Below are 26,409 nucleotides of genomic sequence, written 5' to 3' on the forward strand. Positions count from 1 at the left end.
CTTGCGTTCCACAAGATGGGCTTATGTGCAATTTGGCCTTTGTTTTTTTTTATTTTTCTCAAACGATAGCGACTTCCCCCACGGGGTCATGAGCGTGAAATGCGGGCTTCATCCCTCCTGGGGGGTTGTGCGCGCCGAGGGGCCTCAGCGGGACAGCTGCGTCACGGCAGTCGCAGAACTAATTGGATGATTTGTAAGAAATTAATAACAAAAACAACCACAAGTGCCAGTGCTCTGATGAGCTACGAAAGCAATGATAACGATGAAGACGCTTGAATGTGATTTATAAATGATCAAACACCAACATTCCTTGACTCAACGTGTTGAGTCAAGGAATTTCCCGAACACAGAGAGAACTTTTACAAAAGGAAAAAATCCCGCCATGCAGGGGGGATTTTTGATATTATTTCCCTTCAATGATATTTGAATCATTATTAGGCTAATAATGATATACTAGTGGACTAATGCGCCACAGGAAAATTTAAAGTTTTGTCTTTTTGTCTTATTTTCGCCTCTCACTCGTGGCCTGTTGAACCTGTTACGTTGACGTACTCAGTCGCCCGGGGTAGTGCTGCGTTGACTCCACGTCTCCTGAGTCGTAGTGTTTAGTCGTAGCAGCAGCGAACGATGGGCCCTTAGAACGAGCATCCGCCCTAAATACATTTTTACGGCCCTCACTTTACAGGGATTTGTCATTGGATGGTCTCTTTCACTTGATTGTTTCGGTCGGTCATTTTCTTCCCCTCTCGCCGTGACCTGGGGGTTAGGTGAACCTGGAGGGCGCCTTTCTGTCCGCTGGGTCGTTCTCGAACAAGGCGAGGCCGAAGCAGACCAGCCGCTCGGCCGACTGGATGGCGCCGGCGATGAGGGGCAGGGACTGGTTGCCGCGCGGGGTCGCCTCCAAGTCGGCCGCGCCACGCCAGGAGCCCCCGCCCGGCGGGAACCTGAGGATGGAAAACTGCGGCGTCTTTCCTGGCAGGCTGTACAGCAGGTTCCTGAGACGGAGGACAAAAGGGAATAATACAGGAAGGGGGGAGAGGGGCGGTGCGAGAGAGAGAGAGAGAGAGAGAGAGACTTTTTTTTGACCGTGGAACACGAACAATCCAAATCAATCAATCGATCGATCGATCATCCACCGGGTCTCCAAAGATCCATTGAAAAAGTTCTTTGGAAAGGACCACAAAAGTCAACTATTCTTGAGCATCAAAAGAAGCACATGAAAAGCCCAACATACGTGTCTAAAATCAATTTCTCCCCTGATTCTTGAGAAAGGGGGAGTCCCATTGAGAAGGAGAGGAAGAGCGGGGTGAATGAGATGAAGTTGGAAGGTGAAGTTGAAGGAGGTTGAAGCTGAGGGACACAGAAGGGCCGTCCCAAGACGCCCTGGAGCCACCAGTGGTCTAACGGGCGGCCCCAGCACCAACCCTCTTCCGACTGGCAGCAGCAGCACCTGGGGGGTCCGGCGGAGCACTGGGGGAGAAGCAGCACAGCAACCACCACAGGTAACCGCTGGCAGCCAGCTTCTCCGCCCAGCAGGCATCGCCGGGACCATCCAGCAGCCCAGCAGCCAGGCCACCCCTCCAAGCAGCCCCTGCAGCAGCCCGAGGCCCCACGCTCCAGAAGGGAGGAGGGGGCAGTCATGGAAGGAGGTCGGTCGACTGTGCTGCTCCGGGGTACTCCTTTCCTCTGGAAGGGGACCTGTTAATATTTATTTTTTTTTACATATTTTTGTATGAGATATGGGAACCCTGTTTCAGAGTCTGTTTTATTAATTTAATGTATAGCAAACCTGGATCAGAGTCTGTATTTTTTAGATATAGTAACCCTGTGTCAGAGTCTGTTTAAAGCATTTATTTTCATTTTTGTTCTCTGCTTGCTGGGGGGGGTGGTGGGGGGGAGTAGGCTTCGTCCAGGAATTGTTCCTTGGCCTCAGTTTGGTGTTGGGGGTATGTGGTGGATGGGGGGGGGGCTTGGGCAGCGACACCTGATGCTGGTTGGTTGGGCTAACGAGCATCAGGGTTAAAAACCTCATCCACACACTCAGTCAAGAGAGGAGCACTGTGTCATGACATGTTCCATCTACTCCTGGCTAATTCCACCTCGCCGCATCGCTACAATAAACTGATTTTATCAACCCCCCGTCGTCTGTGTCTCTGTGCCGGAGGTCCCTGAACACGCCATGTGGGTGGCGTGTGGTGGCCATTCTGCCACACAAGTCTTTCGATTTTCCGACTCTTCCTTAATTTCGTCCCGGTTTTGCTTAATGCACAGTGGGCGAGGGACGACTTCAAGTAAACAATGACTGACAGTTAATTATTTTCAGTTTGTGGATTGAAGCTTTCACTCCCTTGCCCGCTCTTTTAAAGGCGTGACTCCCGACTCCGAGCTGTTCGCTACGAGCGAAGCGCCCTGGCAGACAAAAAAGGTTGGGAAACACTGCAATAAATGGATGGCAATGGCTCCAAATTTTTTGACAGGTTGTAAACCTCCTGGTTAAGAGATGCTCGGCGGCAGACGTTGACAGATCGACCGCTGCAGCGGCCCCGCCCGAAAAACACGACACGTATAAAAACTTGCGTTTTACTTTCCGCCGTAAGCGGTTTGCGGGGAAGACACAGAGCGGCGCGTGAATTATCGCCCTGAAAGGTCACGGCCAAGCCATTTCTCTCCTTCCCCGTCGACCGCTCGATGCGCACACCAAAACAAACTCGCGTCTACGGAAAAGCCGACGCGCACGCACACACACACTCCAAAACACACGTACACGTGCCCTTGCGTGGCGGACACTTTGTAGGTCAGAGCACTGGAAAGTAGGGTGTGTGGCTCCTCGGGCTGAGGAACATTGATTTCTCCTAAAGTGGCTGAACGCAGAGTCTTAGGGAGTAAACAGAGTGATTTTTCAGCTGCTGAGACGCGGGACAGAGCGCTGACCTTCACCTGCACAGGTTTAGACCATGGAACAAAGTCCCACCAGTAACTGCCGAAACACATCGCTAGCAATCAGTCGGTCGATGCCGCAAATTTCTGAATTAAAAGTACGAGTCAACAAGTAACCTTAAAGACCCGCTCCACCTCCTGAGCTCGCAAATGTCCCCTGTCTATTAGTGCTGGGTTGAAAAAAAAAAATAAAATGTGATGGGATTCAATTATAATTCTATTTGATTGTAATTACTTTTCGGTTGTGATATTATTATAATTGTGATATTGTTACTTTGTTTGGAAGTTATGCAAACATTTTCTGCTTAAATTACGCCCCACCATAGTCAGAAATCAAGTGAAGTGTTTAATTTCTGTATTGAATTATGTTTTGAGTATTTATTCTGTCTCATCTTTTCTGTATTTGTTTTGTTTGTTCTGTCTAGGAACAAAACAAAAAATGTACAACATTTTATATGAAACAGAAATCATCCGATACCAGTTTAATTGCAGAAGGCGTATAAATGTCAGTTCCTTGCTCTGGCAGCTGAAATGATGCATTTCCAGGTGCGGTGTGTTTCATTAGTGAGCTGTAAGTATAACTTCAAATGACACTGCAAAAAAAAGAGTACTCGGATGAAGCCAAATGATCTAACATTGTAATGAGACTGTTAAAAAAAAAATAAAAGCGTATTCTGACCAGAAACAATTACATTCTTATAATTAGTAAATATATAAGTAAGTAAGGTTCTTTTTATTTTTACTAATTGACTAAGACATTTCCTCAAAGCGCAAGTAAGATTCTTCAAAAAATAAATGGTACACCAACCGATTTTCTGGCTTGTTAAGGTTTAACCCAGTATATACTGTATATCACACCAATCTTGACACTGACTACAGTTATACTCTACACTAAAGCCATCTTATTTAAATGAATCCACAATTTAAAATTTCCTTTCTGAGACCATGCTTAACATAAGACCAATTCATTCTAGACTAGGAAGACCTAGATGAATGCTGGGATCAGAGTATGCAATATTTTTGTCTTTTTTTCACGACGGCCATCATGTAGGATCAGGTGATCACAGTGCCATAAATTGTCGCCGTGTCACGGCCGGGAGACCGGCAACTCTACAAGTATGACCTGATCATCGTATGCAGCCTGCTCACGACCTTGTGCAAGTTCATAGGTCGTCGGGGAGGAGGGTCAAGAAAATGTCAGTTATGGCTAGAGAAGCACCGTGTTTGATGCTGGTGGTCTTGCTTTCCTAAAATAATAATAAAAAATAAAAGACCCGTTCCGGTATAGATGCGATCGTTTGGACAATCTGCAATGGAACGCAATCTAAATCGGTTTGGTTTTTTTCCTCCTCGTGGAGACCATTGTGTCAAAATCTGGTTGAATTTGTGTAGTCTGATCCTGGACTATGGTAATGAAGGACTTGTCAGCTCCTTCTGTCTGGTCTTGCTGCCGGTTTTCTTCCAAAAAATCAATTTTCTCTTTTGTCAAGGTCAACCTGGAGGCCCACGTCCATTAATTCAAAAAAAACCCTGCATCTGGCCAGGGCTCATTTAAGCCTCCACTCAGACCTAGATAAGCTTTTCTGGAAATTTGATTTTTTTTTTTAAACAAGACTAAGGCAAGTCTGGGACTATTTCGAACCATGACTGAGAAAGGCCATTTCATTTAGTCCGGATTAAAAGTGAGTAAATCTACGATTTGGTTTAATCTGTGTCCTAAATGTCCATGTGTTATTGCTTGTGTTAGTCAAACCAAACACCCCCTCAAGGTATTATAAGAAGACCACATTGAGAAAGAAAAAAATAATGGACTGGGCCGTGGACACTTATCTTCCAGCCAACCGTGGCTCTGTGTGGACATTGACAAGGTGCCTCCTTCATCCTCTCCGTGAGGAATTCATCCCGGTCCCGCTCTCTGTAAACACTGCGGCTTACGTACGCTTTGAATGTGACGTGATTGTCGTCAGTGTTAATGTGAGTGTTCTGCCACGCCGCTTTCAACTATCTCCTTGAATGTGCGTCAGTAAGCCGTCGCATAACGCTCTGTCCCCCCTCCTACCTTTAATATCCCCCGAAAGACTGTTCCTGACACGTGGAGGAGTTATTTTAATCCCTCTTCCTCTATCGCAATGCCATTTTCGGTGAAGGCTCAGTACGTGTTGAGCCGTTAGTCGCTTTTGTTTAAAATAGTATGAAATAGAATGTTTTCGGGGGTCCTGTTCCTTCTATTGGCTCAGACCTGGTGGAACAGCCCATGGGTTCTCTTTAAAGGGACTATGCAACTGTCATATATTGTTCTGAATATCCTACCACATTGGGTTTAAGATGCTCCTTTTTGGGATCCTCCCTCTCTCTCTCTCTCGTTTGTCCGGTCCTGCTTTTGGTCTCTCTTTTCCTTTTTCTATTTCTGTCCATTTCAGCGTCCCCTTCCCTCCGCATCTCCCTTTCAACTCCCTCTCGCTCAGTTTTTCCATTTTTGACTCTTGATTCTGCGCTTTCATGACATGTCATGAAAATGTCACACAAATGGACAACTGCTTTTCATCAATGTGGTTCCCATCCCAAATTTAAAGTACAGCGGTACCTCAATTATCTAAAGGGTCATGTGGTAGACATAAAAATGTTCAATTGACCCAGCGTGTGGATCCATATACTGTACATGAAAACTGTTACAAAAACTCTGTGTTGTGTGGTTTATTTCAACTCTGCCATTTGATATTCATCAAATGGTATTTACTAACAGTATGCTATGTTTATTAAATCAATGCAGTACTTTCTCTGATTTCTCAACATTGCCACTTTCTAACCGCAGCCGGTGTTTAAAAACATCACCTTCAAAGACTGAACAAAATGATATATCACCGTACAAACCCCACGAACATAAAATCAAATCAAGGTCTGAAACTTAGTCAGAATACAACCATCTAAACACCTTGAGACCGATCAGTTGCAATAATGTTAAATTCATTCAATACGCATTTGACAAAAAACATCACTTTCCCCGTGCAGCCTCCCTTACTCGGTAAGTGATTTGCATAACCAGGGAAAGGGTTCAAAAAAATAAATAAATCGGTCGGTTTGAGTGGTAAATTTCCTGTAGATAACAGGTTTAGATAAACACTCTATGTAAAACTGGAGGAAGCAGCAGTTGAACCTCATGTGTGCTCTGTTAGTTTGCATGTGGAGACTTTTGGGGTTTAATTGTCTCCTTGCCGTCATTTTATTCTGCAGGGAATCAGTCGCATCTTTGACACTTTTAGTGTCCCGTCAAACCAAAACAATGCACCCATAATGATGAAACTGTTTTTGGCAACGTAAGCAGATACCTAAAACAAACAGATACCTAAATCTAATAATATATCTAGTAATATTAATATCTTGGTTTTACGGCTAGACAGCTGCTGGAGCATTCCAATCACCGCGGTGGGAAGGAGACATATGAGACTTAACCTCGTTTAGAACCTCCTTCATGCTGCAGAGCAAGAGCGCCCACCACCAACGCCTACCATCGGTCAAGGGTGCAGGTTTTTATGAATCTCATTACTGACTCACCAGTGGCGTCGGGATCCTTATGACTCAGATATAATCCAAAACACAGAATAAACCAGTGAACGAAAAAATACTGCCGTGGTGACTCAAAGAACTGAGAATAATTGTGATCCTCTCTTAACTATTCAGATCGCATTGTGTCAAAGGTGAAGAACGGGCGTTGAGTAATCCTACTTTCCGTACCAACCTCAAAAGTAAACTAACGGCCAGAAAAGTGTTTTGGGAACATCCAAAGTTGTTGTTCTGCGCCAACAACCTACACCTGTGTGCTCGGACCCTGAAATGCAGCTTGAGCTGTGATTCTCTCTCAGCTATTCAGATCCCCTTGTGTTAAAGGTGATGAATGGGCGTTAAGTCATGCTGCGTTCTGCACCGTTAACCTCAAAAGTAAACAGTGTGTCAGGAAGTGTTTTGGGAACGTCCAATGTTGCTGTTCTGTGGCAAATGTTACATATCTGTATGCTAAAAGCTACCGCCCGTCTGCGCGCTCCAGCTGCCTCGAGAGGCAGCTTGAGCAGTGTCATTGAAAGAGCTAAAGGACTCGTCAAAAGTAAACATTTTCAAAGGCTATCAATCCTCCCCATTCTAATCATCCTCCTTCGAAAGAGCAGTAACTTCCTTTATAAATGAGTGCCATTAGACCCTAATGCTTTCTGAGCATGACGGAGCAGCTAATTTCAGCTTGGATGCTAATGGGAGTCGAGGACAATTAACACCTCTATTACCGCCATAAACTGCGAATAACGCAGAACGGGGAAAGCCATTCGTTTTGCGACAATCGAGGGAGCTAGACGGGTGCTGACGAGGAGCGAGGCGGTTTGAGCCGGTGACAGAATTGGCTCAGTTGGTCACTGGAGAGGAAATGAGCGTCCAGAGATAGGGGAGTGCACGCACAAAGCGGAGGCACTGCAGAAATCTCTGCTCTGTTTCCCCAAATCAGCTGCCCACAAACATGGTCTCGATATCATCGGCTTTGACGTGGATTTGAATTTCATGGGAATTTATTTGATTAAAATGATTGAACAAAAGAACATTGTTTCCATAGCCTGTCTTCTGTCTCTGTAGCCAGAAAGTTCTGGAAGCAGTGCCCTAAAAAGGACTGCTTCAGGAAATCAATTATTATTTCAATATTTTTCTCATCCACCCACCGATCCATTTTCTGTTTCATGTCTTCCCTGCTCAGCACAGGGCAGGTGGAGTCTGAGCCTAGAAAGGGCATAAGGCAAAGGGGCGACCTTCAGGTGTCCAAGTAGCATCTAAACTCAACCTAGTGGAATGGCTGCAATACTACTATTCCTTTACACTTCTTTGCACTAGTCAAGTAAGAAACAGTTTCATATACCAAGCCTGTCAAGCTAAACTGAAAGAACAGGTTTTATAACAACGGGGCCCCAGCTGTACTGCACCCCGGGTCCCCCAGAAACATTCAGCTTCCCCTTCTCACCCGTAGACTCCGGGCGGCGGGCGGGGGACGACGAAGCTCTTTTCCAGGTCACGGAGCACGTCGTTCAGCATGCGCACGTGGGACGGGTCCCGCTCCTTGGGGTCGTTGGCCGGCCGCATGGTCTCTGACTGGAAAAAGGCAGCACGTTCCCTCAGGGAGGAAGCCGAGGACAGCAGGGCCGAGGGGGACGCCACGCTCCCTGGAATACGACGCACACAGGCCAACAAACACCACATTACGCACGCACGCACACACACACACCATACATATATACAGTATGCAGTACATACAAGAATGAACACATGCATGCACAATGACTTGCATAGCCACTTTTATAGCCTCTGTGACGCGTTTGTAGCAGCAGTCATGAAAGAATTGCAGCCAATACACGGTGGAAGGCACACTTTATAAACCTTGGGGGCAATGACAATAACAATAAAATATGTCTGACATACAGTAATGAACATAAAATAACTCATGAGCCTGAAAGTAGCCATTGTCAAAAAAGGATTGGGTCAAAATGGGTCGTGATTGGGTCAATGACTGACTTGAGTGATTCCACTCTACGACCGCCCGTGCAGGAGAGGGGTCACAGTGAGAATAATTGACCAAGAGGGTTGGTTATAACCGATAAACCTACCTCGCCTATGGGGTCAAGAAACCCACTCAGAGACTCGCACGTGAAAAACATGTATGGAAATTACCGTGCAGTAGTTTGCAGTCATATAAGATGTGAATGGAAGATCTTCAGATGAGCCAGGTGATATATTTCATGCATTTAAACATTCTGGCCTTTCTTTCCAGAGAAATAATTATTTTCTTTCCTCTCTTAACCGCACCCTCCACCCTCCCACTCAAGTCCTTCAATGCCGACCGCCTTCCTTTTCTCCCCCTCTTTTATAGCTTTCGCACTCTCCTGACCTCCTCCCTTCCGCCGCTGACGGCATTACCCGCTTTTTCCCCCCGCCGGCGTTTTTGTTCGGTGTTTTCTATTTCTCGACTCTCTCTCTCTCCTTTCCCTAACCCCTAACTCGAGCAGATTAAATTAAAATGACCTCTGCTCTGTGTCTCCCTAACCTCCCCCCTCCCCTCTTATCTCCGCTCAAGTTCCCAGACGCCCTCCCCTACTTCCATCGGTTCTTTCTTTCCCCATTCCTTTCCGCTCTGCCGCTCTGTTTTTTCCTTTTTTGTTCATCATCCTTCTCTCAAAACTTTTAAACTATAGGGGGGAAAAAAAAAAACTTTTTCCCATCTGCCTTCCACCAATACTACCTGTTTCCCGTACGCGGTCTAAAAACTCCAGCGGCTGAATTAATTCATCGTTTGAGGTTCGTCCTTGTCCGACTATACGATCGAGCCCCTGGAGCGTTTCAGTCGGCAGACGTGGCACATTCCACAGTCACGACTTCTACTCGTGGCCGCGGGTTGGGGAGGAGGAGACAGTGACGAGAGAGGGCTGTGTCAGGGAGATCAGGAAAGAAGTCGGAGTGAACTAATCTTGGGTACCGTCACACGAGGTGAATAAAACTCAACTAGACTTTCCATCCGGTCGTGGTAGGGTATCTTAGTGTTTCACCATAAAGACGACACAGAGTAAAATGACCGTCTGTCATCCACAACATTCGGTGTAGTTCTTGGTGTCTCCAAATCTGTGGGATGGGGTCCAAATCAGACGGAGAGAACCGACGCAAGGCTGGATCCGGTGCAGATCCGTCGTTACAGCTGGCCTCGACCCAAAACAGGGATCTGCCCCGTGACCCAAATCTGGCACGTCTGTTGAACTGGTTTGAAATCAGGTCAAAACTGGTCTGGGTCTGCTCTGAACCACCCTACCTTTGCGCCCAACTTCAGCCCAGACCCCACACGACACGCACCGCACTAAGGAAGATGCGTGCTACTTTCACGGATGTGGCCCATTTCTGATTTGCAAAGACTTTTGACATGGGCCACGGCAGGACACAATCTTTCTAGGCCTCCCCAGATTTGGGGGAGAGAAGGACAAATCCAAATGTTATACGGGGTGTGTCCTTTGCAGACGCTCCAAATCAGATTCTTTCACTGTCCAAATTTAGAGAGGGTTAAAATCCCCAGATGCCTTTGGATTTGGGGACAGCAGTACTGTAGGTCAGGAGGCAGAGCACGTCAGGCAATCCATGGGTTGCTGTTTGGCCCCTCCTGGGAAAAGTGTGTTTGTGGGGGGGGGGGCGCTTTTCCCCTTGATGTTCATGGTGGCCTTCTTAATCAGGCAGTTTTTTCTGTTTTTTTTTCCCCAAAATCCGAATATCAATTGTCAACTTTGGACAAAAAAAAGTAATACTTTAAGCCCAAATAATAGCCATATTTCAGCGGGCACCACTGTGTGGTTTTAGTGGGGAAAGAGAAGACAATAACTCCTTTCCCAACATTATTTCTTATAATCACGTCAGGAGAATAATGGAGCAACACTAGTGTTTTAGTGAGTCTCACATTCCGGAATAAATTACTTTATTTAGCCGGTAGGAAAATGGAGAGGAGAAAGTCCAGATGACTAGCGGGTAGTGGAGTTATTTTGTGGGCAAGATAAGAATCCATGAGGTACACATTCTGAAGAGTCTTCATTGGTCGAGTTGTTCCACCAATAAATGTGGAATGAGTGTAGTAAGAAACTGATGGACAGAATACATGTATGGATTGCTAAAATTCAACAGGTTGTGCTGGAAATGACATTTTATAATCGTATTCCATGTGGCCCTTTTTTTTTGTTCGTTTTTTTTGAGCACCACTCTTAATTTCTCTGCATGGGCCTGGAGAGAGGAGTGGCTGCAGCGGCTTAAACTTAAAAAAAGCGCAAAAATGAATGCAGTCTATTAGCATTGGATTTCACCTTAATAGGCTTACCACAGCGAGTGGAAAGCAAAAATCATACTCAGGCAAATTAGCCGTTCAATCACAGTCTGGGGGCTGGATAATAATTTGCTTGACAAAGTTCACCAAAAAATAGCTGATGTTGTACTTCTCAAGCACGTCAATTGGTTGTGACAGAAAAAAAAGCACATTGATATTTATTAGTTATTTGTTTGGGATTATACTTCATAACAAAATAGATTTTCTGACGTCCCCTGCATTGCTGGTCTCTCTATATATATATATATATATATATATATATATATATATATATATGTATGTATGTATGTATGTGTATATATATATATATATATATATATATATATATATATATGTATGTATGTATGTGTGTATATATATATATATATATATATGGGGGGTACGGTAGCTCAGGCGGTAGAGCTGGTGGTCTAGTGATCTAAAGGTTGCTAGTTCGATCCCAGGCTCCTCCTGCTAGCATGCTGTAGTGTCCTTGAGCAAGACACTTAACCCCTAATTGCTCCTGATGGCTGCGTCCGTTGGTGTTTGAACAATTGTAAGTCGCTTTGGATAAAAGCGTCTGCTAAATGAATGAATGAATGAATGAATATATATATATATATAAATCCTAATGGCTTTTTCGGCTATTCCTGCCAAATAAAGCAAATAAATAAAATAATTTGCAACCCAGTCATTTGCACTGTTCTACAAGTTTGAGCCGTCTGACTGCCTGACTCACTTTTTAAAGCTGCTGTGGATTTCATATACAAAAAGACAATTACAACAGTCCCTAAAAAAAACAACAAAAAAAAACAAAACTTCCCGCGGTTCGCTGTCATCCAATCCCTTTCCACACACACACACACCATGCTCTGCTGATGGAATGCTATCCTCGTTCATTAAGGTGCTGACACAGCGACGGGGTGGTGAGGAAACAAATTGCAGTTAATTAAATAACATACATTTACAGTTAACCGGCTCTCTGTGCTCGGCTGTAATAAATGCCTGTCTGCCTGGATCCATTAAGTCTGGAATGACTGTGATGGCCTCTGAGTGCACACCACAACAACAAACAAGCACGCAGGGAGGGGTGGGGTGGGGTGGTGTGGTGGGTGCTGGGGGATCAAGTTCATTGGCAGTTACATAATTGGAATTATTAGCGCTACCGCACACTTAATGTTTCGTGTTCTGAGCCCTGCTCTCATGATGTTTTGCCCTGCGCAATTCAATTCCAATTCCAATTCCATTCCGTTATTATTTTTGTTTGTTCCAAGATGGATTTATCAAGACATTCACACAACAGTAGAAAATTTGCAGTATTTGCTGTGAGACATAAATAATTACATCATTGACATGATTCGTACCCTTATATGACTTATAATGAATCATTTTGTTTGTCATTGTTGTTTTGTTGCAAGGCACAAATCCTGCATTATTGCTTCTGATCGCCAGAAGATGCTGAACCACGCCGCTGATACCGCATCCTTCCCGTTGCCTCGATTCAAATTTGATTAGATTCAAAAATGAAATGTGGTATCCAGGCATTATACATGACATGAAGAGGATATATGTGTTTTCCGGACATGATATATGTCTCAAGGACGTATGTTCGGCCCAGATACGATGAATAACAACAATGTCCACGATATTGATTCGATTTGGTCAGAATGAGTTTAATATCCCACGTTGATGTCTCTGTATCTCTGAGCCTTTTTCGCCGAGTGACCGGGACTTCATTTGAATCCTGCGCCACCAAAACCTTGACCTCGCCCGTTGGTGCGTATTCAGACGAGAGACTGGCAGATTCCTGCAGCGAAAGCTGGTTCGACAAAAAGACGGGCGGCCATAATGGACGGATCACCCCACGGATGAACTCCAATAAAGATTCCCTACGACCGGAGGATCCCCCTGAAGGCTTTTCTTAAGCAGGGATTGATTAGCGGGCCGTCCTTTCCATATTTTACCTGTCATGTTTTTAGCGCCGCGGCATAAAGCAGGGCGGTTTTTAAAGGAAGCCGGGATCTGAAAAATCCCCCGGCTGAGTCTGAATATCCGGAGGGGAGGCAGAATCCCAGCGTTTTATTATTATTATTTTTTTTATTTACTTTGGTAGAAGACGATTTGTCCCATACAGCGCGTGTGCCTGCGTGCGCACCTGCTGTTCTGTTACGCGCACGCTCCCGCCCGTGCTTTGACTTTAAAACGTGTCGTTTCTTTTGGTCTGCACACCTGACAAACATCTTAGTTTGGGTTTATGCGTGTGTGTGTGTGTGTGTGTGTGTGTGTGTGTGTGTGTGTGTGTGTGTGTGTGTGTGTGTGTGTGTGTGTGTGTGTGTGTGTGTGTGTGTGAGAGCGGGGGGATATTAGTGTGACAGAGTGTGACATGGCGGGGTGGGAACAGTGTGACTCATCAGAGAGGAGAGGAGCGCAGGGAGGGAGGGAGGGAGATAAAGTAGGGACAAAAATAGACAAAGAGAGCTGTTCTCTCCTACAAATTTAAATGGCTCCGGCTCCTCGCAGCCAGCTGGGACTCATGAAATATTGTTTGATTGTTGTAATCCATCACATCTTGTGACACTTGGGGGACAAATGTGTGTCTTCCGTGCCTGCACTTGAGGATGCGTATGAGTGTGTGTGTGTGTGTGTTTGTTTATATAAGCACTGGGTAGGCGTACGCAGGCATACCGTCTTTCCAAGTATCTGTTTGCAGTCTGTGTGTGTGCGTGTGTGTGTGTGTGTGTGTGTGTCATCAAGACTGATTGCCCTAACATTCTCAAGCACACATTACCTTTCTGCTGATTGATGAACGGGAGACCGCCGTGTTTTGCTGCTTTGGGGTTATTTACCAAGCCAAGCTTTTTTTTTTAATTTGAGTTGCCTTTCAAGCGCCTCATCAGTGTCCCTAAAGGCCGTCTCGTGCCTCAGTTCTTGATGCCAAAACAAAGCCTGAGAAGCAAAGAAACTGAAACAGGATGGGCCGGGCAGTGGATGTTCATGTTCTTCTACGGACATTATTTATATGTGGGGGGGGGGGGGGACAAAACACCTTTCCACCACCCATCGTCCTGTGCAAACCTTGCAGCGGTCCTTGCCTCACACATCCTCCGTAACCACAGCAGGGGGCTTTTCCTCTCAACCTCTCCATCGCCAGTCAATTCCTTGTCCTCATTGGTCGGTTTTCAGGGGAGGAAGTTGCTTTTTAAGTTGACGCCGCAAACAGTACCTTGTACAGTCGCGTAATGCAAGGAAAACACTCTCCCTCTCCCTCTCCCTCTCCCTCTCCCTCTCTCTCTCTCTCTCTCTCTCTCTCACATAGGCACCCAAAACCACAGACGCCTTTGATTTGCTCAGCATTACCCCGTTCACTCCCGGAGCTGACGATTGTCCCCGTTCCATTCCGCTCTTTGATTCTATTGTTAAAAGACCAACGGCAGTGCTGTTCCCAAGCACTATCACAGGTTTAATGACAATTCTTGTCCGTGTAGACAAGACCAAAGGCCTTTTTTTAAGACAAAAGGCAAAAAAGAAATGGGAGTATAAAACAATAGCCCCCCCCCCCCCCCCCCCAAAAAGAAAAAAGAGACAAAAGGTATCTTTGGGGGTGATTCTAATTAGCTCTGCTTGTTTGAGCTTGGTCCCCTCTATTACCAGGAGTCATGAATACTGCAGAGCTGCACGCTGTCTGTGAAGAATCCATTAGGTGTCACTCGCCTGTCGCCATGGGTGTGTGTGTGTGTGTGTCACACACACACACACACACACACACACACACACACACCTACCAACTCAAAAGACATAATTGATGCACATGTCGCTCAAAAGTTCACAACTCCACTCCCAACCAGAGATGCAACCTGTGACTCTACACACACACACCTACACCCACAACATGCAACCTCCTGCCTTGGTCATACACATCAACAGTACACACACACACACACACACACACACACACACACACACACACACACAGACTTGTATACATACAAACACACACACACACACACACACACACGGTCTGCAACGCCATAGTTGTCGCAAACTCATCATTCGCTAAACGGGTCAGAATTTGCTCGGCCGGCTGGATCTCCTGGTCGCAGGCTGAAGCCTCCTTGAGCAAGGCACTCAACCGATGCGCACCGACGCCGCTCAATGACGTAGCGTCACATGACCTCTGATTCTGCGGCGCACGTCGGCCCGGAAACGCCTGTGCCGTGGATACAGCGACGCCCACGCAGCGATGGGGGACGTGCGCTACGGAGAGGCCTTATGTATTATGCAGATAAATCCGAAGGATCTATGAAGGGAGGGAGATGGAGAGAGGAGAGCGAGGCACAAATTGACAGACCACAGGCAGGTACAATGATCGCTCATCTTTTGTTCTCTCCATTCCTCTCCGTCGCTCTCTCTCTCTTTCTCTCTCTCTCTCTCTCTTGCACCGGTCATAATCTGTCCATTAGCCTCGGATGGGTAAGCAGAACCGCTCCATCCAGCCCCTAATGGGGAGCGCACATACCTGCTTAGACGGAGCCGGCGAACCCGCGGAGGGAATGAGTGAGGGCTGCGGCGCAGCAACAAATGACAGAGCTGAGGAGATTTCACCTCTCCATCCGTCTATTAGCGATGGAGAGTGTCTGTCTCTCTGGCTCTCTCTCTATGCTCCTTGTACTGATTACGTGAATGAGAAACTCTTGGCTGTAAACAACGGGCCGAATTTGCAGGTGAACAGATGCAACTGTTTTGTCTGACCTGTCCTCGTTGGGCTTAGCCAGGTGGACGACCAATTTTGGATCAAAACCCGAGGATATCCATTGAATCTGCCATCCATTTTTCAAGGGCGTGGCTTTGATGGAGAGCTGTGTTTGCTGCGGACATCTCTTCTGGACTTTTAAATACTTTCTTGTTTGCTCAAAGTATTTTGGTGGATTGCCTCACCTTGAGAGACACTGTCCCAGTGAGAAATTTGCTTGCACATTCTACGTGGATTTTCGGTCGCTCACTCGCTCAGTTATTATCATCAGGCAGCGCAGGGAGATAATGTTGCTGGCTTTTCCGGACATTGTCATTTGACTCTGCGTGTCCCGAACTGAGATGTGGACAGGAAACGAACTAACCTGAGTACAGCCTGGCAACACTAGCGCTAATCCCCCCCCCCACTGCTGCCTGCATCCAAGGTGGTTTTGAGATTGCGGTGTCAAACCACTGACAAAAGGCCTTTCTGTTTGGAAACTCAAGGCATTTTGCTGCTTGCCAACCAGGTACATCACAAGTCATAACTTCCAGGTGCCTAGAACTGTGATGCACGGTGACGCAGTGCATTGCATTGCACTGTTGCCTCACAGCAAGAAGGTCCTGGGTTCGATTCCCGCCTGGGGCGCTGTTGGCACCATGCTCCGGCAGGTTATCTCCCAAATAGGAGCCTTTCTGTGTAAAGTTTGCATGTTCTCCCCGTGCTCACATGGTGTTTCCTCCACCTCAGGTCAGTAAGGACCCCCACCAAAAACATGCACCCATCATCGTCTGACCAGCAATGGACACTCATCACCAGGTCCCCGGACGCGTCCAAGAACGCTGCCCACTGCTCCTGGCTGTGCCCCCCAAAGAAGGACAAGCCAGGATGGGTTAAATGCAAAGGCGTGTGTGTGCATGTGTTGTGGTGTGCTGTGTGACAATTAAAGATTCTTCTTCTTCTCATATAAACACCCTCCCATTCTTCAGCCCGTCCATCCATAGTCATTCATCATTCATCTCCACTTCGGCTACGTTCACACATCAAGCCCTAGTGCTCAGTTCGGATTTAATGCTCAGATGTGTTTTCTTTTTATTTTGTTTGGCTGTTCACATTATTTCTTAAATGTGGCCCATATCATATCGCAGCGTCAACGCGTCACCGTCAACGCGTCACCGTCCTGAACCGACCGGCATGCGCGCGCTGTCGTACGGAAGTAAACATGGCAGGCAAACGCACCGCGGGACCGTGTACCTCAGCTCAAGCGGATGAAATCTTTAAATCCAGGCAGGGCCACTCGAACACGCATGTCTTTGAATGTCAGGAGACGCCTGAGGGGAAACCCCACGGAAAAAAACGGGAAGAGTATGCACGGGCAGCTGACTATCACGACTCTATGGAAAACACCAGCCTCTTAGATTCTTCGGTCTGTGTCCTGGTGATGTTTCTCTCCTTCCACCGGGCACGGCCAACTCGCAGTAGGTACGTAGATGTTCAGCCGCTTCTGACGCCTTCACGGAAGCAGAGCGGACGCTCCTGTGTTTTCACATCCTCGCAGGCTTCCTTCCGTCGAGGAAAAAGCTTTGTCCTTTTTTTATTTATTTTATTTTTTTTTTCCCTCCGACCGAGCAAAAGAGAGAATTAGCCGAGAAAAAGCCCGCCCCGGGGATGCGTCCGCGGATGTCACGTCAGGCTGAAGGCGCGATGATATTGATAAGCAGGAAAAGCTGATCGAAATTCCCCGGGGACAGGATTCTCTACGCCCTCAGTGTCGAAGCCTCTTGAAGAGTCTCTTTTTTCCCACTTGTTGCTCCCTTCTGACTACCCAGAGGAAGCCTGGTTTCTAAGCAGCACTCCTAAAAATGTCTTGTTTGGAGTCCAACTTATTATTCTTCCAGCTTCTCATAGTGTTTTCTTTGAGTCAATAACTCAAGGCGTTCCCTGTTGTCCTACTGTCTGGTTCTTGCGTCGTCTGTGATCCGTGAACGCCTTCAAGGCCTGGGGACGTCATTCCAATCAGATGTTGGACTAAATGAATAATGATCAATTATGGTTGGTTATTAATTGTGAAGGTTGCGTTGAGAAGGTTGCAACAGGCCGGCAAATGACCACATTTTAGGAGCAGTCCTCATAAAGCACTCTTCCATTATGGGTTGAGAAGGTTGCAAGATAGCGGTCAAACCACAAATAAACAAACTTTAGTGAGTTTCAAAAAGTGCCCCTTGCTTCAAATTAGTGCTCCCAAAAGTGGGGAACTTTACAGTAGCAGTAAAGTTGAAGCAGTAGTAGTAGTAGTAGTAGTAGTAGTAGTGATAGTAGTGGTGGTAGTGGTAGTACTAGTAGTGGTAGGAGTAGTAGAAGTAGTATTAGTAGTAGTCATAGTAGTAGTAGTAGTAGTAGTAGTGGTAGTAGTAGTGGTAGTAGTAGTAATAGTAGTTGTAGTAGTAGTAGTAGTAGTGGTAGTAGTAGTTCTAGTAGTGGTAGTAGTAGTGGTAGTAGTAGTAGTACTGGTAGTAGTAGTAGTGGTAGTAATAGTAGTAGTAGTAGTATTAGTAGTGGTAGTAGTTGTAGTAGTAGTAGTGGTAGTAGTTGTTATAGTAGTAGTAGTAGTAGTTGTAGTAGCAGTAGTGCTAGTAGTAGTGGTAGTAGAGGTTGTAGTAGTGGTAGTAGTTGTTATAGTAGTAGTAGTAGTGGTTGTAGTAGCAGTAGTGCTAGTAGTAGTGGTAGTAGTGGTAGTAGTAGTTGTAGTAGCAGTAGTGCTAGTAGTAGTGGTAGTAGTGGCAGTAGTAGTTATAGTAGTAGTAGTAGTAGTTGTAGTAGCAGTAGTGCTAGTAGTAGTGGTAGTAGTGGCAGTAGTAGTAGTAGTTGTAGTAGCAGTAGTGGTGGAGCAGTAACTTTAAGATAACTCCGTGTGCACCTCCTGGTAGCCCCCTGGGTTGGACGCGAGCAGGACTGGACGCTGTATCTTGAAACGGAGAGTTGACAATTTATTACAAACACTGTGTTCAACTTGACACCGTGAGCTCCATCCAAACCATGAGGCAACCCTGTCTCCTCCTCCATAATAATAATAATAATAATAATCATGACCCTTGTGATAGTTCTGGTAATTGTCCTTAAATCCCAAGAAGCCGTGTGTTTGCGCCGCCCAGGTGGGTGAAGGTGGAGCCTCTCTTCGGTCAGGGCTGCACCGCTGGCCAGCGCCTCACCGGCTCCAGCCTCCAGCTCAACGTGCCGCTGGAGGTTGCGCGGTGAAGGGGTTGACGGCCTCCCTGCCGGGGCGGTCCAGTCCCGGGGCGCAGCGGTTGTACCAATACCCACGTAACCACTTCATCTTCGATGACCCGCCGGGTGTAGACGCCGGGCGTTGGGAATGCCTGGTTTGGACGGCGGGTCCCTCCCTCCTAACGCGCCTCTTTCCCTTTCTCCGGGAGGCGCGAGAGGAATTAGAATGTGGGAACGGGGAAAGGGGATCCTCCCCGCGGGCGTCGGGGCCCCTGGGCTGGGGGCCAGGTACCGATGTGTCTTCAGAACGGGACGGGACGAAGGAGCGGGAAGGGTTAGGAAAAGGACGATAATAATGATGGTTTCGCTGAGTGTTTATCTATTTTTATCCCTCGGCCTAGTAGGAGAGAGAGAGGGGGGGGGGGGGGGGGGCGCTGTGAAGGGCCCAAGGTTGGACGAGGCCGAGCAGGAGCGACTGAGGCCTGTTGATCTGAAGTTTTACAGATGCCAGAAACAAGGTCACTGTGCTTTTGAGAGTCACGAGGCGCGAGAGGAGAGATCGATACTCTCAGTCAAATGGGTGAACCTGTCCTCCATCATTCTTATGGGAGGGAATGTCCGTGTGTGTGTGTGTGTGTGTGTGTGTGTGTGTGTGTGTGTGTGTGTGTGTGTGTGTGTGTGTGTGTGTGTGTGTGTGACTGTGTGTGTGTGTGTGTGTGTGTGTGTGTGTGTGTGTGTGTGTGGTGTGTGACTGTGTGGGTGTGTGTGTGTGTGTGTGTGATTGTATGTGTGTGTGTGTGTGTGTGTGTGTGTGTGTGTGTGGTGTGTGTGTGTGTGTGTGTGTGTGTGTGTGTGTATGTGTGTGTGTGTGTGTGTGTGACCAAGTAGCTCATCTTCTATGTAGCGAATGTGTGTGTGTTTTAACAAGTCTTTGCATGTTATTGTGCACTAAATTAATGTGGAATTCTGTGTGTGTATTCCGTGTGTGTGTAAGTGTGTGTGTGTGTGAGTGTGTGGGTGTGTGTGTGTGTGTGTGTGTGTGTGTGTAAGTGTGTGTGTGTGAGTGTGTGGGTGTGTGTGTGTGTGTGTGCGTGTTTCATAGATTGATGCTCTAGCCAGCTTGTTCTGGACACTGGCGATGAGTTATGCCACTGCATAAAGTCTGAGACAGCCGCAGCAGCGTATGCATGCTTGCACACACACACACACACACACACACACACACACACACACACACACACACACACACACACGCACACACACACACACTGCGCAAACTGCAGTGCTCTGTCCAGTGTCCAACAGAATCCCCTAGTGGCCGCAAACGTAACTAGGGGCTGATAAGGGACACATACAAATACTAATACAAGAATCATCATCTTCATCATCTTCTTTAATGACTGTGATTGTGGTCAGTGCCATCACGGTCGCTGGAGAAGACCTTCGTATTTCAAGGTACATCCACCGTACATCTACGGATCATCATCACGGTCACCACCTTCCTCACCCACTCAAAGTGGCTGTTTGTCGTCGCCGTCGTTACCTTTGAGTTTGTTCTGTACGTCCAGAGCGATGTCCAGCGGGTAGAAGGGCAACACAGGGTCGTTGACCAGACGAAGAATGGCCTCCACCGTCATCTGTGGAGACGCACACACACACACACACACACACACACACACACAAATTTGTACTCAGGACTCAGACCGGTAGAGAAATGTCTCGATGACGGTAATAAAACTTCTAAAACGTCCAAAACAAGCCTCTTGGTTGTAATAGATAGCCCCAACTTTTACTTAGGCTTCAGTGTCACGACATCAGTCTCCCAGACAAAGCGTCAGGCAGCTGCCCAGGTGTCGCAGCAGACGGATAGCGCCGATGCTTTAACATCGCCGTGCCATACGAAGCTCAGCACAGGCTCGGTATGAGATAAGACAAGACGACAGGCAGCACGATGTCGTAGCTGCAACAGGCCTGGCCGCGTTATGTGCACCGTACAGATTTAGTGGAAGCACATGAGCAGGACCTGGACAACATCAGGCTGATGTATTTAAATGAAGTACATACTACCCTTGTACGGGTAGAGTCAAATAAGTACGTTGCGGTTGCACATTATACATTATACATTTTAATTAATTAGACTATTGATTTGAACAAGTATTTCTAGTTCATGAACTTCTGCTAAGAAAACCACATTTCACATTAAACATGCCAAACTATTCTCCCTACAAAAGAAAATTCCTGCCTACATATGACACCTAATTACCATAAAATAAAATACATGGAAAATATAAAAAATATAAAAAATTGAATTGCCTAAAAAAAAAAATTTATAGAAAAATAATTTTAAAAAAAAGTTAAAAAATGATAATAAAATTAGAAATAGAAAAATAATAAACAGAAAAAAGTACTTAAAGATACACGTAGTAGGCGCCGCTATATGGCAGCCCACTGCACCTAGATCCAAAAGATACTAGGGTGGGCAAACGCAGAGAAATAATTTCCCCAAAGGCATTATTAAAGTACTCAAAATAAAATGAAATCGAACTTTTAGAACTGCTGGTTAGTTCCAGGTAGAAGGATAAAAAACCCGCAATGTACAGCTCTCAACATTACTCTCACAGCACTTGATAACTATAATAACCCCTAATGGTAACAATCAACAATTGCCAAGTTTAACAAAATAACAACAAATATATACAAATATGCATCGAGAAATACATATTTTCTCACACCAGTGATAAATATTCAGTGTGTGGTGACCGCGGGTGACCCCGACAAATAATTTGTCTGTAGCGACTGAACGGGCAGTAATGTAATAAACCCAACTCAACGCTGAGTATTCCGCCCCTGGCGCATAGAAAAAGTAAGTAAATGTCAATACTAAGCCGGTGTTGGTGTGTACGCATCCATGTATGCATGTTTGAAAATGTGTGTGTGTGTGTGTGCGTGTGTGTGTGTGTGCGTGTGTGTGTGCGTACGTGTGTGTGTACGTGTGTGTGTACGTGTGTGCGTGTGTGTGTGTGTGTGTGTGTGTGTGTGTGTGTGCGTGTGTGCGCAAAGTTCCGTCTGACCCGGCATCACTGCGGCTAGCCAGCCAACTGTCTGTCTCGTTGTAAAGCCTCGAGACACTCTCTACCACCGTGACCTCAGCTCATCTGCTCTCACACACACACACACACACACACACACACACACACACACGAGACACACACACATACACACACACGCACACACACACACACGCGCACAGTGCCTTGCTAAAGGGAGTACATCCTCTCCACAGCCCTGTGCAGGGAGGGGGGGAGGCTGGAGGGCTGGCTGTGCGAGGGGATGGCAGTCTGCCAGGGACCGGGGTAATGAGTGAGCTTAGGAGACGGACACACTGCTCACTCAGCCCTCTCACCCCCAAAGCTCAATGGGTGTGTGTGTGTGTGTGTGTGTGTGTGTGTGTGTGTGTGCGTGTGTGTGTGCGTGTGCGTGTGTGTGTGTGTGTGTGTGTGTGTTTGATGACCCCCACTCAATGGCACGGACAAGCGAAATAAAGCGCAGAGGATCTGCATGACCTCCGTTTATTGCGGGGGAAGAGTGATTGTTTTGCTGGGGTGGTTCCATGTGAAGTTGATCGTTGACATCTATGCTCTACAGATGCCCCGGAGCATTTGTGTGTATTTTAAGTAATTTTTCAGGGATTTTTCAGAGTTTCTTAATATTGGATTATTATTATTATTGTTATTCATTTGTTTGTTTATTATTTTATATCATGTAGGTATTGTACTCATATAATATTATTATGTATTATCATATTGTTCTTATGTTATTCATTCATTCATTCATTCATTAATCTATTTATTTTCTGTTGTTTTGCGTGAGGTTCTGGTGGGTACATCTTTGCATGGATGCCATTCTAAGGTTCTGTCACCAGACTCTTCTGGAAGTATTGGTTGCCTGTTGTTTGTTACTGCTGGCCATCATTTTTTTACTATTAATCAACATATTTGGCACTGGTGGGCCACTGTGAGCATATGTGACACCGGCTTGAGGGCAAAACACATTTTACTAAATAGGCGTTACCCTTTTAAATTCATCGGCTCGAGATAAAGCGGCTAAAGCCATGCTCCCAGAGCATCCTGACATACTAACTGACATACATTCTGACCCACACACTAATTATGGATTGAATCTTGGGACATTTCCTTTATTTTAATTGGACAAAACGAATCGCGAATCTGAAGCAGAATACCCATACAAACGATAGGGATTCTCATCTCTGCTTGGGTCCCTGTGTTCTGTTACCTTGCGACTGTAATTCGGCTGCCGGGAATTACGCCATCCCAGGATGGGCGGAGGAGAGTACGAGCTGATGAAGCAGCTTCTCCAATGCATGGAAACATAACGTCTCGTGACTCCGGAGGCTCTGTCGCGGGGCTCGGCACGTGCGCAGTCGTGGCGGCGGCGGGGACCGTAAATCACTGCAGTCGCGCGGGAAAAAGTTTGACTTGCAGGACAGCTGCAGTGGTCCGTGGTGATTAATGGCGGCTTGAGAGAGGCCTTCATATTGGGCAACATTACGACTTGCTTTTTTGAATTTGTGCTGGTGCAATAGATAGGCCTGGAAAACAAAGTGTGGTGGAGAGAAAAAAAGAGGGAACTCTTTGTTCGGGAGATACATGAATACAGGTGGAAAAGCCGCAAAGGGATAATGAGGTATCGGTTGCTTTCTAGTAATGTTTGCTTAAACACACACACACACACACACACACACACACAGACACACACACACACGCCTGCATGCTGCTTGAATCCCGCGTCGCTTTCCGCTGCTTCTCCCAGTATTTAGCAAAAATGGCCCCAGAGTATACAGGTCTCCTCTGTCCCTCCAGCGCTCGGCTCCACTCTGCTCTGTTCGCACCATCACGCAGAAGAAATCAATCTGGCAGCGGGAAAAGATTAGAGCATTGATTTGAAGCCGGTGAGTAATACTACTGCAGAAAGCATACGTCAAAGGCCTGTAATGCAGCGGGACAGAAAAGGCAGTTGATTTCTTATTTATGGCCTTATTTCTGGGGTGCTCTCTCTCTCTCTCGCTCCCTCACTCTCTCTGTGCGGTGGTGAGGGAGAGAGAGACAGAGAATGGTGAAATAGACAATCTACGACAGGGGTGAGAGATATAATTGTGTCGGAAGAGGCGGGGGGGGAGGAGGGAGTGTGACATTAAAGGAAAGACAATCGGAGAGCTGAGAGAAGATGTGGCAAAACTGAAACCCGGACAGCGACGCGATGGCCAACGTGCTTGGAGCCTGTAGGCAGCGGCGATGGGTTGGTAATGTAACAGTGGGTAATGTAACGGTCCGTAAGGTAATGGTTATTGATCCCCCCATCTACGGGCATCCGAAGCCAGTGTGTGTTGGTGAAAAGGCGCAGTGCTTTGGTTGGACGCTGATTCCGGCGCCACGGACAGAGGGCTTCCCCCAGCGGCGCTGCATTCACACGGAGCACATTGCGGACGGCGTGGCATCACAGCGCTCTCTGAACAGAACGGTACAGTGGCACTTCTGAACAGCACGGGGGAGCGAGGGGAAGGTGTCACAGCAAATCGTGACGATATGTTGCTACGGTGATGTACAAAGACTGGAATAAAATATATTAAGCTAAATTATTTTGCGTCTCTCATTATATATATAAGAATTTTAGTAAATGAACCAAGCAATAAAAATGCAGATTACTGTTAATATTTTATTGCAAACTTAAATGAATGTTAAATTCCCTCCAAAAACATTGTTGTTCATATTTACATTCAAATTTTACAGACGCTTTTTTTACACAGCATCTACCGGGTCCGATTCCAAAACTCCGGGTCTCCGGCAGCCGCAGCTCACATGCGCAGCAGAGTCGGCTCCTCGCCTACATAACATCCGGCTGCAATTCTGTCGAGGAGACTGGCAAAAAGTTGAAGTCATTGAACTTTTGTCCACTAACATGACTTCCCGAATGCAGAATAAGGCCATCAGCACCAAGGACAGCTCCACCCCGGCAGAAATCACTCCTCCAGCAGGGGAAGACAGGTGTGGGGTTGAGTGTGGCGCTGTAGGTGGCGTGATACCTATCTTACAAAATGAGAAAAATGTGTTGAGCCGGCTCGAGACGTCATTATTAAGTAGCACAAGAACTGGAAATGAGGACGCGAGTTCCACTATATTTGGAATCACACGCAGAACAACAAAGAATGAGCATAATTTTTGTTCGTCTACATATTCATCATTATTAACAACCAACAATGTATCATCCAAAAAAGAGGTGAAATAATGTTGAGGTCAAAATATAATCGGCAATGAAATAGTGATTTGTCCCACTCCCATTTTCCCATTGAATTTTAGGAAGGGCTCGGTAGAGGGACATTTGTTGGCAGAAAAAAAAAAAAAGCGTATCAAGGCCCTCCAAGAAATTAGCTCGGTCTCAGAGCCAAAATTCCGGAAGGCAATTGACATCAAACCGTACCTCACTTAGCAACGGCACTTAAAAAGTGTGGCAGAGCTAATAAAGCTTCCTTATTAGAAAGAACATTGGCAAAATCTTGCAGAGCTGTGAGTAATGAAATTCCACTAATAATGCGGGCGCTGGAGGCCCTCCACTGCCTGCAGTTGTGCTCCCTCTTGCCCGAGCACCAACAGTTGCCAAACTCAGGTTTTATCAGCAAAACTCGATCGCACTTTGTTTGGTCTTGGATGGATAACCCTCGACCATCTGCACATCTGACGACTACTTGTCAGTCAGTCCACATCGGAGCGGAGGTCTTCGAGTTGAGCTCGAAAAATCTTTGCTGGCTTGTTGTTGCGTTTCTTCTGGGAGCGGTCGGGGGTCGCAGGAAGGCGGATAGGAGTTCTCCTCACCTTTTTTCTCCAGCTCACCATCGACGCACGCCTTAACAAGGCATCGTGTAGAATAACTGACACGGATCAACGCACCTACTGTATACACCGTACAACCTAGTCTTGTTGCCCGACGTTGGTGCCTCTGTGCTCTGGATGAATATTTTCCTCGATGAACCGACTTAGTTGACTCGCCTGGAAATAACGTGGATAAAGTAGGATGTTGGCGACTCTACCACAACTGCGACCACCAGGTGCGGATTGATGCACAGGGTAGCCTAGGCTGTAGCCGAGGGGCCCCACGCGTGCAAGGGCCCTGGGTTGCCCCGACTATTTTTAATTCTTTCGATTTGCTTCAGAGAGAAAAAAGAAAGACGTTGACCCATTGGCCCAGAGGAAACAAGCAAATTAAGCAGCTGATGGGGTAGATGTGTGGGCCGCGTCACGTGGCCACCATCCACTCAGAGAGAGAGAGAGAGACGGAGATAATGGGGGGGTGGGTGAGAGAGGGGTGGAGCACGCTGAGCTGCGGAAGTGTTTAGCGCGAGTCTTTCCACTTTTGTGTTGCTGCGTTCCTCGTGAACCGTCGTTTATTTCTTGCCTTTTGTGCCGTTTGTGATCGTTGTTTTGAGCGCAGTCTGCCTGTCTGTTTTGGCGATCCGCTGCCCGGCGGCGGCGTGCGCTTTGGGAGCAGGGGAGAAGGCTGCCCACTCCTCTGTCAAATGAGCTTCTGGAAGGAGCGGCGCGGTGGTGGTTGCTCTGCGCGGACGGGACGTCCTTGCCTGGTGCGCCATGGT

At 46.7% G+C, this 26,409-nt stretch overlaps 1 protein-coding gene across 1 annotated transcript in view; it reads right to left on the minus strand.

Annotated features, from left to right (window-relative positions):
• Positions 1 to 763: 763 nt before the first annotated feature.
• The window catches only part of naaladl2 (N-acetylated alpha-linked acidic dipeptidase like 2), a gene marked incomplete at both ends in the record, with an annotated part of 245,690 nt that continues 220,044 nt past the window's right edge, over positions 764 to 26,409 (minus strand). Inside the window, 3 exons of the mRNA XM_080004472.1 lie at positions 764 to 995; positions 7,931 to 8,129; positions 20,290 to 20,383. Of these exons, the coding sequence (XP_079860598.1) occupies positions 764 to 995; positions 7,931 to 8,129; positions 20,290 to 20,383 (525 nt within the window). The remainder of the gene's footprint in view (positions 996 to 7,930; positions 8,130 to 20,289; positions 20,384 to 26,409) is intronic.

The sequence above is a fragment of the Zeus faber genome (genome assembly GCF_960531495.2).
Source record: "Zeus faber genome assembly, chromosome: 1".
NCBI lineage: Eukaryota > Metazoa > Chordata > Actinopteri > Zeiformes > Zeidae > Zeus > Zeus faber.